The sequence below is a fragment of the Pantherophis guttatus genome, chromosome 2 (genome assembly GCF_059756535.1).
Source record: "Pantherophis guttatus breed Tessera chromosome 2, ASM5975653v1, whole genome shotgun sequence".
NCBI classification, from domain to species: Eukaryota; Metazoa; Chordata; class Lepidosauria; order Squamata; family Colubridae; genus Pantherophis; species Pantherophis guttatus.
Window position 1 is genome coordinate 289,191,620 of NC_142064.1, and position 14,916 is coordinate 289,206,535.

The following is a 14,916-nucleotide window of genomic DNA, read 5'->3' on the forward strand; positions in this document are numbered from 1 at the left end:
AAGGACCCTTCACAGTTACTATTTTCGAGCCAGGTTTCAGGAAATCTGTTTTTCCTGCCCACGTGTAAAAACTTACTTTTCTCCACATTAAATTTCATTTTCTTGGATTCTACCTTGTCTCATTTGGATCAGAAAGGCACAATATGCATACAGATCAAAATCTATAGAGACGTGGTGGATCAGTGGTTAGAATGCAGTACTGTAGGCTTATTGACCACACCCAGAAGTTTGATTCTGACAGGGTCATGGTTGATTCAGCTTTCATCCTTCTGAGGTGGGTAAAATGAGGACCCAGATTGCTGGAGACCATATGCTGACTTTGTAAACTGCTCAAAGAGTGCTGTAAAGCATTGTGGAATGGTATATAAGTCTAAGTGGAATTACTATTGCTATGCAGTTTTCCCTGAGTGTGGATCCTTTTATGAGAAGTAAAACTACCTTTCTGAGCAAAGCCCATTCCACATTCCATGCATTTATACGACTTCTCCCCTGTGTGGATCGTCTTATGGCGAATAAGATGACCTCTTTGAGCAAAGGCCTTTCCACACTCCATGCATTTATAGGGCTTCTCCCCTGTGTGGATCCTTTTGTGTATTCTTAGATAACTGCACTGAGCAAAAGTCTTTCCACACTCCATGCATTTATACGGCTTCTCCCCTGTGTGTATCTTCTCATGGCAAATAAGACTACGTCTTTGAGCAAAGATTTTTCCACATTCCATGCATTTATACGGCTTCTCCCCCGTGTGGATCGTTTTGTGGATAGTAAGTCCATCACTATAAGCAAAGCTCTTTCCACATTCCATGCATTTATATGGCTTCTCCCCTGTGTGTATCATTTTGTGGATAGTAAGTCTATTTCTATAAGCAAAGATCTTTCCACATTCCATGCATTTATACGGCTTCTCCCCTGTGTGGATCCTCTTATGGCGAATAAGACTACCTCTTTGAGCAAAGATTTTTCCACATTCCATGCATTTATACGGCTTCTCCCCTGTGTGGATGATTTTGTGGATAGTAAGTCCATCACTATAAGCAAAGCTCTTATCACATTCCATGCATTTATACGGCTTCTCCCCTGTGTGGATCTTCTTATGGCGAATAAGATTACCTCTTTCACCAAACGTCTTTCCACACTCTGAGCATTTATACGGCTTCTCTCCTGTGTGGATCCTCTTATGGCGAATAAGATTACCTCTTTGAGCAAAGATTTTTCCACACTCCAAGCATTTATACGGCTTCTCCCCTGTGTGGATAATTTTGTGGATAGTAAGTCCATTTCTATAAGCAAAGGTCTTTCCACACTCCATGCATTTATACAGTTTCTCCCCTGTGTGGAACCTTTCATGTGCTCTTAGGTCACAGCTCTGAGCAAAGATCTTTCCACACTCCATGCATTTAAATGGCTTCTCCCCTGTGTGGATCCTCTCATGGCAAATAAGATGAGCTCTTTCAGAAAACATCTTTCCACATTCCATGCATTTATACAGCTTCTCCCCTGTGTGGATCCTCTCATGGCAAATAAGATGAGCTCTTTCAGAAAACATCTTTCCACATTCCATGCATTTATACGGCTTCTCCCCTGTGTGGATCCTCTCATGGCGAATAAGACTACCTCTTTGAGCAAAGATTTTTCCACACTCCAAGCATTTAAATGGCTTCTCCCCTGTGTGGATCCTCTCATGGCAAATAAGATGAGCTTTTTCAGAAAACATCTTTCCACATTCCATGCATTTATACGGCTTCTCCCCTGTGTGGATCCTCTCATGGCGAATAAGATTACTTCTTTGAGCAAAGATTTTTCCACACTCCAAGCATTCATACGGCTTCTCCCCTGTGTGGATCCTCTTATGGGAAATAAGACTATTTCTTCGAGCAAAGGTTTTTTTGCACTCCATGCATTTAAATGGTTTTTCCCCTGCCTGGATCCTTTTTGGGGAAATAAGATTACTACGTCTTCTGAACCTGTTACCAGACTCTCTGCATGTGTATACCTTCTCCCCAGTGTGAATCCCTTCATGGGAAGTAAGTTGCCTGCTTGTTCCAAAACATGTTCCACGTTCCAAACATTTGTAAGGCTTCTGTTTTGTGTCCATCACTTTTTGAGATGTAAGGAACTTATTTCCAAGAGAAGGAATGAATTTCCCGTTGTAACTTTGTCTGTTGTGTCTCCTTAAAGCATCTTCTCCTTTGTTTTGGCTTGAATAGTGTTCATTTACTTGTAATTTAGCTTTGATTAAGTTCACACTTTCCCCAATATATTTTTTCCTAATTTTCTCCTGTTGGGCAAGAAAGTCTTGCATCGGGGCCTCGGGGGAAGATGAGCTTTCCTGATTCCAATCATTTGACTGGTTTCTATCATGGGTTTCTAGTTCCATTCGAATTCCAAACTTGTCCGTTCCATCTTTAGCATTGATCACTTGGAACAGTTCACAGAAATCTTGATTCTCTTGACCATTATTACCTTCAAAGCAAAAGAGAAATGAAAATAATAACGAGGTTAGAGAAAAGGATCAAACATTACAAAGTCAAATGAATTTCCTTCTGAATTTTTCCAAAATTCCATTAGGTTGTATGTTTGCATGCTTACAGTGGTGTGATATAGACGGGATGATTTCTATATTCATGAGTCCTGAAAGCTTTGAAAATTTCTAGAAAACATCTCTTTCTTTACAATTATCTATATATGTGCAAATCTCAATCAAAGTCTGTTTTGAGTCAAGGAATAATCAGGGGAAACACCCAAGGAGGAATAAGGAGAAAACTTAAGATTTATTGAGGTGGATTAATTTCATCAGAGATCTGTGAGAACTGAAACCATTTTGAAAAAAGCTCTTTCTTCCCCGGTGTACCTTGGAGCAGCTACTGCACGGCGTCTGTCTGGCAGGCAGGACTCCCACTCGGCCCATTCCTTGATCCCAACGATGAGACTTTGGAGTGAAGTCCCTTCCCTGAAGCCTCCCATTGGCTTGTAAATGCTCTTTGCACTGAGACGGGAAAGGTTGGGAGGCTTCAAGAATGGCTATTTTGCTGCCCCAAAATGTCATTGGCTATCAAGGGCTTTTTGGACAGATCTGGTACAGGCTTTAGTTCGCAGAGAACATAGCCCTAAAACTACTTTAGTGTGAGATCACACAAGACGAGAAGTGCTATGGTTGCTTAGTGAACTGTTGTAACTCGGGGAATACCTGTATCGTAGGATGCTCTCAGTCACACTGCATGAGGCCTTTGTTCCTGAATTGGATTGGGAGAATGCTCTTCCATGGCCTGAGCGTGAAAGTTCTGTTCTCACACGATTTGGGGAGGTTTCAGAGAACAAATGACAACACATTCTTGTCATATGATCTTCAGTGGACACATAAAAGCACACCCCGTTCTTCTCAGCCTCCACAGATAAATTCAAATAGAAATGGAAAAATACAGATAAGGAATGCCCCAAAAGGACCTCAGCAAAGAGACACTGACTCTTTCCTTCCTTGGGATACAAAAAGGCCAGATACTTTCCTTTTCTCTCCCAGGAGACGATATCTGATTAGTGATTTTTTAATAAAAATTAACTATAATCTGTCTTCTTGAACTCTCTGATTTGGGAAAAGAAAACTCTTACCAAGAGAGACCACGTTCCTATAGTTTTCAAGCATGACTTCCAAATGCAGGGCTTTCTGGTCAGGATCCAGCTGAGACCATTCCTCCTCAGAGAAATACACAGCCACCTCCTCGAAGGACACAAGACTCTCCTGAACACGGAGAAAAGAACAGAACAGGAGGATTCATAAGATCTGTTCATCATCATCAATGATTTAGACAAGGGGCTTAAAGGGGAACTCATCAAATTTGCAGACAAGACCAAATTGACAGGAATACCAACACTGCACGAGGCTCGAGATATAGAAGGATTGACAGATTGGCACTTCTAACAAAATGAACTTCAATGGTGAGAAATGTGATGTGCTACATTTAGGAAAGAAAAACCAAATGCACTGCCATAGGATAGGTGATGCCTGGCTCAAAATTAGTAAGTGGAACAGGGATCTTGGAGTTCTAGTGGACAATCACTTAAACGTGAGCCAGCAGTGTGCTACAGTTGCCAAAAAACACCCAATAGAATCATAGGTTGCATTAAGAAAGAGATAGAATCATGATCACATGAAGTATTAGTGCCACTTTAGAATGCCTTGGTAAGACCACACCTAGGAACTTTGCATCCAGTATTAGTTGCCATGATGTAACAAAGATCTTGTGACTCTAGAAAGAGTGCAAGGAAGAGCAACTGATGATGAGGGGACTGGAGGCTAAAACATACAATGAACAAGTGCAGGAACTGGGCATGGTTGGCTAGTGAAGAAAAGGACCATGGGAGACAGGGTAGCAGTGCTCCAATATATGAGGGGCAGAGAGGAGGGGGTCAAGTTATTTTCCAAAGCACCTGAAGGCCAGACAAGGAATAATGGATGGAAACTCAATAAGGACAAATTTAACCAGAAAATAGGGAAACATTTTCTTACAGTGAAAGCAATCAACCAATGGAACAGAAGTTTCACAGGAGCTTCATCACTGGGAGCTTTCAAGAAGAGACTACACTGCCAACTGTCAGAAATGGTGTAGGAGGTTGGACTAGATGACCTCTCTTAATCCGTACCTTAGGAGGTTGATAAATTACAAAAAGAAAGGTGGTCCAGCAGTTCCTGCCACTGTGATACGTTTATTCCTAATTCTTGAAGGACGTTAAAAGAACTGCTTCTTGTAAAGGCAAAGTTGGAGGAGCACCTAGCAGAACAAGACAACCAGAGGAAGCTATGCTGGCTGACAGCAACTTCAACCTGCTAATCTGCTCTCCATGTTGTGGAAGAACACAAAAATAATCCAGTCCAAACAAGGGGAGGAATAGAAGGAGAGAGCATTCTGCACACCCACTTCACTTCCTGAAGGCGAGAATACAAATCTTTATAACTTTTCCTTTTCTTACCTGATTTAGAGGTTCAATCGCTGTTTTATCACCGTCATGAAAACCAGAACATTTCATTCTTTCTTTCTCTGTAAGGAATAAATAATTTCAAAATAAATAACAAAATATTTTATTTATTTATTTATTTTAGGCAATTTATATGCCGCCTATTCACACATGGCGACTCAAGGCAGGTTGCAAAATATTAAACCCATATTAAAATAATCAAACTAATAAAAGGAGAATTATATAATACATTAAAATAATAAAATACCCCACACCCTTTTCCCCGGCAAAAGCACCTCACAGGAGCCGTTTAATGGGCCTCATCCCGCTCTAGGTTCCCCAGGTCCCTTGGCAGAACCACATCTTCAAGGCCTTCCGTGAGGCCCTTCTTCTGGGTCTCACCGGGTGTGTCTTCCTGGGGCAGGGGTCTGCAACCTTAAATATTCAAAGAGCCATTTGGACCCGTTTCCCACAGAAAACACCGGGAGCCACAAAAACCCTTCCCGTGCCTGACTATTTCTTTAGCGGCCACCAAACTAGCATATGTAGTTGAATTGAATGTTGTTTTCTTCTGAAACTTTTCTTTTCTTGGATTTATCCATGGTTGGCCTACTAAAGGTTGAAAAGCTCAATAAATCGTGTGCTGGCAGGTGTCGCAAATTGGCAGTTCCAACGCATATTTTGAGTGGCAGGGAGCCGCAGCAGAGGGGCGAAAGAGCCACATATGTCTCCAGAGCCGCAGGTTGCTGACCCCTCTCCTAGGGGATGAGACCCGCAACATTCCCTGCCTCCGCACTCTGGTAGCTCGGGCAGATGTAACCAGTAAGAGACGGTCCCTCAGATAACCTGGTCCCAAGCCATGAAGGGCTTTAAAGCTGATAACCAGCACCTTCAATTGTACCAGGAAGCAAATTGGCAGCCAATTTGCAGTTCCTGCAAGAGATACTTGTGCACAACGGGGTCTGCACAAAACTATGCGGGCCGCTGCATTTTGCATCAACTGGAGCGTGTTGCAATAGTCAAGACGGGAAGTGACTAGGGCATAACTGACTGTGAGTAGGGATTGTCAATCCAGAAAGGGACGTAACTGGCACACAACCCGTAGTAGTTGCACAAAGGCCCTCCTGCACACGACCGCCACCTGCTCTTTGAATAGATACAATAGATACAAAGTTACTGTAAACTGGGCTAACCTTGATTGCAGAAAATATGATTTCAGTAACAGAGTCACTAATGCCTAGAACGCACTACCATACTCTATGGTTTCTTCCCCTAAACCCCAAAACTTTAACCTTAGACCATCTACTGTCGACCTCACCCCATTCCTAAGAGGTCTCTAAGGCGAGTGCATATACACAGCAGCGTGCCTACTGCCCCTGTCCTAATGTTCCCTTTTATATATATCTATTTCATGTATTCATAATTATGTTTATACCTATATCTGTTAACTATTACATGCTTGACAATATATGTATTGTCAAGCACTCCTGTTCTGTCCCCGTCTCCACACACAGTCCACACCTTCCCACCAGTATTTATAGAGAGGCGGCAGCTCCGATTACGCTTTGCTCGCACAAGCACGAAACCATAGATAGATAGATAGAGATAGATAGGTATAGGTATAGGTATAGGTATAGATATAGGTATATAAAAACAACCTCTGGAGCTGCTGCACAACCACCTTCTCAACCACCTTCCCCAAGAAGGGAAGACTGGAGTCAGGTTGGAAATTCTTCAACAGGGTGGAATCCAGGGATGGCTTCTTAAGAAGAGGGTGGACCACAGCGTCCTTCAAGTGCTGGGGCACTGCCCCCTCCTGTAGGGAAGCATTAATGACCACCAGCGTCCACCCCCCTGTCATCTCCCAGGAAGCTTTCCCAAGCCAGGCAGGGCATGGGTCTAAAACACAGGTGCTTGCACCCACCCATACTCCCTAGGATCCTGTCCACTTCCCCACGAGCAACAGGGTCAAACCGTTCCCAGATATCAGAGCAAGAACCTGCCTGAGGCTTCCACCAGACTAGCAACCACACCGGCATCCAACTGGGAACAAAGTCAAGCGATTTTGTCTTCCAGAAAAACCACAGCATGCCTGTCAGGTAGACCTTAATCTCCTCCTTCCCCAGGCGGAGGAGGCTCACCTAAAGAGGGTCGCTGTCAGGCCTCCTTTCATTATCCAGGAAAGAAAACCCCTGACTCCATTTTCATAGAGAAAGGTAACTTTTACTGGATAAGAACTGAATGCAGTCAAAGAAAAGCAAGGTCTGAAGCAAAGGCACGAAAATCACATATAGAAAACATCTCCCCCCAACTGTCCATCATAAATCATCCAATCCACAGGTTCTCCAGGGGTCATATGGGAGCAAACTTCTGGCAGTGTCATCCTCTTGCTATGCCACGACCGTTGACCTGGAGACATCAGCCAGCTTCAAAGAAAACCGCTGCAAAGTTTTACTTTCTTTTCTCCTGAAGCTCGCTTCCCCCCACCCAAGAATTCCAATAGCTCCCCCCTCCCCCCGTTTCATGGCAGCCGAGCAAGTAAGCAATGTGCAAGAAAGCGGAGGCTGACAGTCGCTGGGCAATTATCTGCAGATGCAATTAGTGTGGAGAAGTATAAATAGGAGGAGGAATCGTACAGAAGACAGAGCGAAGGTAAGACAGATGGGTAATCAGGGGATCTTCAATTACCTCCTGAGGTGTCCTGACTTTGATCCTCCCAAGGGATCCTCCTGAAAAATAGCTGCGGAGGGGGATTTGGTGGGTTCTTCTTTCCCTCAGGATCTCTGATCTCCACAGTGCAGCACTTCCAATAGAAGGAAGGAAGTAGCAGAATTAATGTACATCACATGACGTAAAGTGGATTTGTATATTCTGAATACAACCTCAAAGCCCCCAATATCGGATAGGAGCTGAGGTAGCGCAGTGGTTAGAGTGCAGTACTGCAGCTACTTCAGCTTTAAAGAGCCTGTAGTACAGTGGACTAAAGCACTGTTATTAACATCTGTTGCTTGCAATTACTGCAAGTTCAAATCTCATCAGGCTCAAAGTTGACTCAGCCTTCCATCCTTTCAAAGGTAGGTGAAATGAGGACCCAGATTATGGGGGCAATAAGCTGACTTTGTATAAATATACAAAAGTATGAAGGCTATTGCTTAACGCATTGTAAGCCGCCCTGAGTCTCCAGAGAAGGGCAGCATATAAATTAAAGCAAAAAAAAAAAAAAGCTGACTGCAGTTCAGCAGATCAAATCTCACCGGCTCGGGGTTCACTCAGCCTTCCATCCTTCCGAGGTGGGTAAAATGAGGACCCAGATTGTTGGGGGCTATATGATAACAATATGCAATATGCTAACTTTGTAAACCGCTTAGAGAGGGCTATAAAGCACTATGAAGCAGTATAGAAGTCTACATACATACATACATAAAATATCCATCCATGTGGTTGAATGAGAAAACAATGGAACAATGTCCTACAAGAATAGGTGGGACATCAGCACATATTATGAATGTCAGAGAAATTTGGGAAGGAGGGGTGAAGTATTCAAACAGATTCTCTATTCTCTTTTGAACTCTTACCTGCAACTCGACCTGCTCCTTCTGCTCCTCCACCTGGCTCAGGAGGAAGCCTTCCACCAGAGCCACTGCCTGGGAACTGGTCTCTGCTCCACACTCCCGCACCCAGCCCTCCATCTCTGGGGGCAGAAGAGCCAGGAACTGCTCCAGAACAACCAGGTCCAGCATCTGGGCTTTGGTGTGCTTTTCTGGTCTCAGACATCGCCTACTAAAGTCATGGAGTCGGCTGCAAAGTCCTCGGGGACCTTCAGCCTCCTGGTATTGGATGAAGTTCCAGGGCTGAACTTCTGAAGGGAGGATGGTTTCCTCCTTCAGGAACTTCTGCCCAGTCCTTGTCCAGAGCTTCCCCCCCTTCCCAGGCTGAGCAGCTGAAGGGCCTTTTCCGCTTCCCTCCTTTCCAAAAGGTTGTGCCTCCATCCTTTCTCTCTCCTGCAGAACAACTGCAAATGGCTCCAAGGACTCTGGTGGGTCTCCAGATGCCTTTTCCTTCATGGGACCATTTCTGGGGCTGCAGGACTGATCCCTGCAAGTTATTCCGCTCTTTTTTTTCCCCCAAGAGAAAATTTTGCCTTGCAAAGATTTCAAATGCTTTCGACTTTGTGTATCTGAGATGGAAAGAAAAACAAATGCCAAGAATTAGAAAGTGGAATTGAGCCAATGAACAACCTTCTGGGCTTCCGCAAGGCTGACCCTCCCCTCCCCCCACTCGGGCTCTTTCAATGGAAAGGGTGGCTGGGGAGCATGGGAGCTGGGGTTGAAGCCAGACGAGGGCCAGGCGAAGGTCTTTCCCTCCTCTGCCTCCCTTTGCCCGGGAAGAGCCCCCAACTCACCAGGGGAACGTCTGGATTCCCCCCCCAGACTCTCCGCCTTCTGCGGGGTTAAGGAGAGAGAGTGCACCGTCCTAGAGCGGCATGCTTTCGTGATGTCACTTCCTTCCCGGCCACCCCCTACAAAGACGGCTGTGACGTTCGCCCTCCTGTGGACCAATGGGGAAGCACCGGGAGTTCCCTTCCCTTGGCGGAGGGCGCCCCCTGGTGGATTAGGGGCAAAGTGCCAGGATTGCAGAAAGGGCGGGAAAGAGGAGCGCGTCTGAGGGGAAAGGAGAGGGCACGGATGATGGGCTTGGGAGTAGGAGGAAAGGCCCCTCAATGCCTGCCAGCCCAAGAAAAGCTTTGTGGTTTTCAGAGGCGGCACTTTCTCCATCTTCCTCTCTTTCCTATCCAGGAACCGTCTGTGGAGATGAAGAAAAATCTCTATGGAGGATTTGAACTCGCTTCCCTCAAGAACAGCCGCCCTGAAGGTTCCGCAGAGATTGTGGGAGGCCTTCAAACGGTCCAAATCCTGTCAGAAACAGCCGGGCGGTCAGAAGAGGAGGACCAGGAGCCTCTGTGGGAAAGACAGCTGGTGTCTTGGGTTGTTGGGAACTCCCGCCTGAAGAGGAGGCAGATGGGACACAGGCAGGAAGGCCACAATCAGGAAAATGATTTTAATTCATTTTTTTTATTTCTCTAATTCAATACATGCAGCTGCCCTTCTCAATCTATTCGCTCAGCCTCTCCGCAAAGGGGGGGAGGAGAAAGGGCAGGGACCCCTCCGGTCTCTTCTGATGAAAGAAAAGGAAGATCCTGAAAAATGAATAGAAAGCTAAACTATGATGTGGAAAAGCCATTTTTACATAGGGATTGAGTAGGAAATTCACCTCAAGAAATGTGACTAGGAAGCTTAAGGCCCTTGGGGAATTGATTGCAGGAATATATCATTAGACCATAAATGAAAAGAGAAAAAGGAAAGGAAAAAGCAAAACACGAAAAGCTGAAGGCTCCATTGAGAATTTTATGCATCTTTTAGCAAGTAACTAGTAAATGATCTCTGGCGGGCCAGGGATGGGGGTTGTTCCTCCAACTTGGTCCTTCTTGACCTCTCCTGCGTGAGCTGCACTGGCTGCCGGTGGCGTTCCTGATTTGTTTCAAGGTACCGGTGCTTACCTATAAAGCCCTTCATGGCTTAGGCCCGGGGGACTTGCAGGACCACCTCCTGCTGCTCTCCCACCGTCCCGTGCACTACTATTAATACACGTGTACTTTAAAACATATTCTTTCATTATGTAATCATCCATTTAATTCTAATATAATTCTACTGTTAATACACGTTTACTTTAAAATGTATTATTTCATTATCTAATCACTTGTTATTTAGTTCTAGCATTTCACTGCCAATATTTTTATGCATCTTTAATAATACCATCATTAAATTCTAATTTTCACTTGTTAATTCTTATTCATAATTTTTCTTATTTCCCCTATTCCATTCTTCATATCTATTTATATTAAGATATTATCCTAATGTCTATCACACTACTTATAAAATAATTAACCAAACTATTTAATTCTAATATTAATACATATTATTAAAATAGATTTATAAAGGATTCCTTTACTCTTTTTTTTCTCCCTTATCCATCATCTCTTGCCCGCATCCAAACCTTTAATCTTACTTTCTTTTTGGCTTGCCTCCCATATTCATCCCTTAAGTCTCTTACTCCATCTACTTCTAGATCTATCTTCTGACTATGCAATCTAACTTTTTCTTCCTTCTCTACCCTTTCCTACTGTCTAATTCCAAAACTATCTGTTCTAGGCCCCATCTCTTTTCCCGTTCTCTTCCTGTTTCTCCTGTTCCCTTTTTAAGTCTTTCACAGCATTTTCCTCCTTTTTTAGTTCCTTAATTGCTATTATTTTTAGGAATATCTTCTCCTTGTTGTCTTCTTGCTGGTTTCTCAGTTCTGCTTTCCCCTCCGTTCCTTCTGATGAGTTCATTCTTTCCTCGTTGTTCTGGTCTTTGCCTATTATCCCTTGTAATATAATTTCCAGTTTTTGGTCAATACAATCAAATATTTCCTTAATGCTTTGAAATAGCTCCATTCCGTTTTACTTCCCACACGTCTGTCTTTATTTATTGGTTCGATTTATATGCCGCCCTTCTCCAGAGACTCAGGGCGGCTTACAATGCGTTAAGCAATAGCTTTCCTACTTTTGTATATACCTGCTTAGTAGGGCTTTTGACCCCCCCAAGCTGTGTTCTTTTTATACAAAGTCAGCTTATTGCCCCCACAATCCGGGTCCTCATTTTACCTACCTCGGAAGGATGGTGAGCCTGGTGAGAATTGAACTCGCGGTAATTGCAGGCAGATGGCAGCTAAGTGCTAACTTTTTAACAGCACTTTAGTCCGCTGCGTAAACATAGTGGGTCTTTTTGACCAATTGTCCAGGAATCATTAATTCAATAGAAAACTTCTGGATCACAGTTTTAAATGTCTCATCAATAATCAATCCAATCAATTTAAATACACCAGGGAGTTATCCAAGTCACTTTAATGTGTTCAGTAGTATTCAGGGGTCTTTTAACTGGAGTTCTTATATAATTTTCAAATCTCTACTGGTCTTAGAGTAGATGCATGTTCAGCAAATATTTTCAGTCTCTTGGAACGATTACAGTTGCCCTTTCATCAGCAGATGTCACTCTCGCTTCAGTCTGTTCAGCCTCTCTACAATGTTATTAGCAAGTATGATTTAACTGTTTTAAATTGTAAATCCAGTAAATGAGCAGTATTAGAAAAAGAGTTTGGGATTATAATTGCAGCATTTTACAAATGCCTCTTCAATACCACATCTTTAACTTTGAGAATCCAAATTTCTATTTATTTTAAAAAGTAATTGTTTTTCCTCTTAAATTCTCCGGTATTGTTTCCAAGTGTCTGTTCGCTGCTTCGACAAATACCGTATTTTTCGGAGTATAAGACTCACCGGAATATAAGACGCACCTACCTTTTTTGCTTTGTTTTTTTGATAAAAAGTTTATTTTTTAGACAAACACACATCAAGAAAGGGAACTGTGGAGAGACTAAGAGAAAAGGGTTAAGAGTCAGTGAAAACATTAATTTGTTAATAAAGAGAAGGATGCCAGTTGTAGAAATTATATGTGAAAATGCTGCTAAATGGAAAATAGAACAATGTAATGTGAAAGACAATGATATTGGAAGAAGCACGAAGAGGAGAAAATAAATTATAAAAATTAATTGAATAAGATGGAATATGGAAATTAAATGTAAAACAATGAAATTGAAATGCAAAAAATGATTCAAACGATATACTTGTAAGAAGTAAAGTAAAAATATATTGTTAAAAGTAAAAAGTCTAAGGATTGGAAGATTGAGTAAAGATTTAAAAAAAATGGAGTAAGATGAAATATACTGCTAATAATTTAAAAGATGAGGGGAAATTTTGAGAAATATACTTTTAATTTAATTTTAATTATTAAATTATTAAATTTTAATAATTAAATTAAAAAAATTAAAATTAAATTAAAAAGATGAGGGGAAGTTTTGAGAGATATACTTGATAAATAAAAGACAGAGCGGGGTTGCCTGGACTCCATAGTGGAAAATACAAAATTGAAAATGAATACAGCAATAGAGAGGGATGAAGGAAGGAGTAGAGAGATGGAAGAAGGAAGGAGAGAGAGGGAAGGAGGAGAAGGGAGGAAGGAAGGGAAGGGAAATTAGAGTAAGAGTGAGGGTAAGAGAGGGATGAAGGAAGGAGTAGAGAGATGGAAGAAGGAAGGAGAGAGAGGGAAGGTGGAGAAGGGAGGAAGGAAGGGAAGGGAAATTAGAGTAAGAGTGAGGGTAAGAGAGGGAGGAAGAGAGGAGAAGGAGAAAGGAAGGGGAAGTAGGGAGGAGAAGAAGGGGGGGAGAGAAAGTAAGATGGAAAGAAAAGAGAGAGGTGGTAGGTTTGAGGAGAAAGATTGCTGTACAATAAAAAAGATGAAAGGGAAGAAAACCAACCCCAAACAAATATGAAGATATTAAGATAAAGAATGGATTGTTAAACTTTAAAGAATAAAGGAGAACAAATATGAATAAATAGCAATAATTAGAAACACACATACAAACATGCAATGTATTTTCTTTGAACAGAGTATTTGGCCGGTTCACAAATTTAAACAGTGTTTAGTCATTTTAATTAAATTTACAATTTCTATATTTCCTTTTTGCCATATTTATTCCTCATCCATTTTTAAAAAAAACCAATATTACCCTTCATCCTCATCTCTAATCTTAATCAAATTCAACTTTTCCCTTCTATTCTATATTATACCCTTTTCCATTGTCATCTATTTTTATATTCATCCTCACATTGGTTAATTATGTAATATTACAGTTGTTTAATAGAAATTCAACATTTTAATATAAATCAATTAGTTATATAACTATTTTTTTGTATATTAATCAATATGAACATGAATATTCCAATTTTTTCCATGTAATTCAATTTCTTACAAATCAATTAATTATATTTACCAATAATAATAAACCAAATAATTTGCCCCATATATTCCTCCAAACCACAACTTAACAATTTCTGCTTTCAACACAATATACAATTAATCTCAATCTCGATTATCACAATTTCCTAGTTAAATAGAGCTTTCCCCTTATGTTACTCATTTTCACACCTTAAACTCTCCCAACAACCCAAATATTTTTGTCCATAAGGTCATCCCACCCACCCCCGGGGGTGGTACCGCCCACTTTGGGAACCACTGATCTAGTCCACCACCCCCACCCAAGCAGAAGACCCTACAGTGTTTCTGACAAATGGCAGTCCAATCTCTTCTTGAAAGCCACCAGCGATGAAGTGCCCACAAATTCCGAAGGCAAGCTCTTCCATTGGTTGATGGTTCTGTCAGAAAATTTCTCCTTATTTCTGGGTAGAATCGCTCCTTGATAAGTTTCCATCCATTATTCCTTGTCTGGCCTTCAGGTGCCTTGGATCCCATTCTCTCTGTGGCAGCCCCTCAAATATTGGAACACTGCTATCCTGTCCCCCCTGGTCCTTCTCTTCACTAGACTAGCCATGCCCAGTTCTTATAACTGTTCTTGTTTTAGTCTTCCAGATTTTAATCAGCTTAGATGCTCTTCTCACTTTTTCCAAACTTTCAACAACTTTTTTGTAACATGATGACCCAAAGAGGATGCGGTATTCCGGGTGTGGTCTTACTAAGGCTTTATAGAGCGGTACTAATACTTCATGTGATTTTTATTCTATGCCTCTGTTTATACAACCAAGGATTGTATTCGCTTTTTTGGCTGCTGCCGCACACAGGTGATTCATGCTTAATTGATCATCCATTCTGACTCCAAGGACCCTTCACAGTTACTATTTTCGAGCCAGGTTTCAGGAAATCTGTTTTTCCTGCCCAGGTGTAAAAGTTTGCTTTTCTCCACATTAAATTTCATTTTCTTGGATTCTACCTTGTCTCGTTTGGATCCGAAAGGCACAATATGCATACAGATCAAAATCTATAGAGACGTGGTGGATCAGTGGTTAGAATGCAG

General features: G+C 42.0%; 1 protein-coding gene across 1 annotated transcript in view; it reads right to left on the bottom strand.

The window, feature by feature from the left end:
• LOC117659645 (uncharacterized) overlaps nt 1-10,816 on the bottom strand; it is a 36,177-nt gene extending 25,361 nt beyond the window's left edge. Inside the window, 6 exon segments of the mRNA XM_087885391.1 lie at nt 374-2,463; nt 3,607-3,736; nt 4,966-5,033; nt 7,639-7,753; nt 8,526-9,127; nt 9,353-10,816. Coding sequence (XP_087741517.1) covers nt 374-2,463; nt 3,607-3,736; nt 4,966-5,033; nt 7,639-7,753; nt 8,526-9,127; nt 9,353-9,725 — 3,378 coding nt within the window. The 5' untranslated portion in view covers nt 9,726-10,816.
• Nucleotides 10,817-14,916: the final 4,100 nt, after the last annotated feature.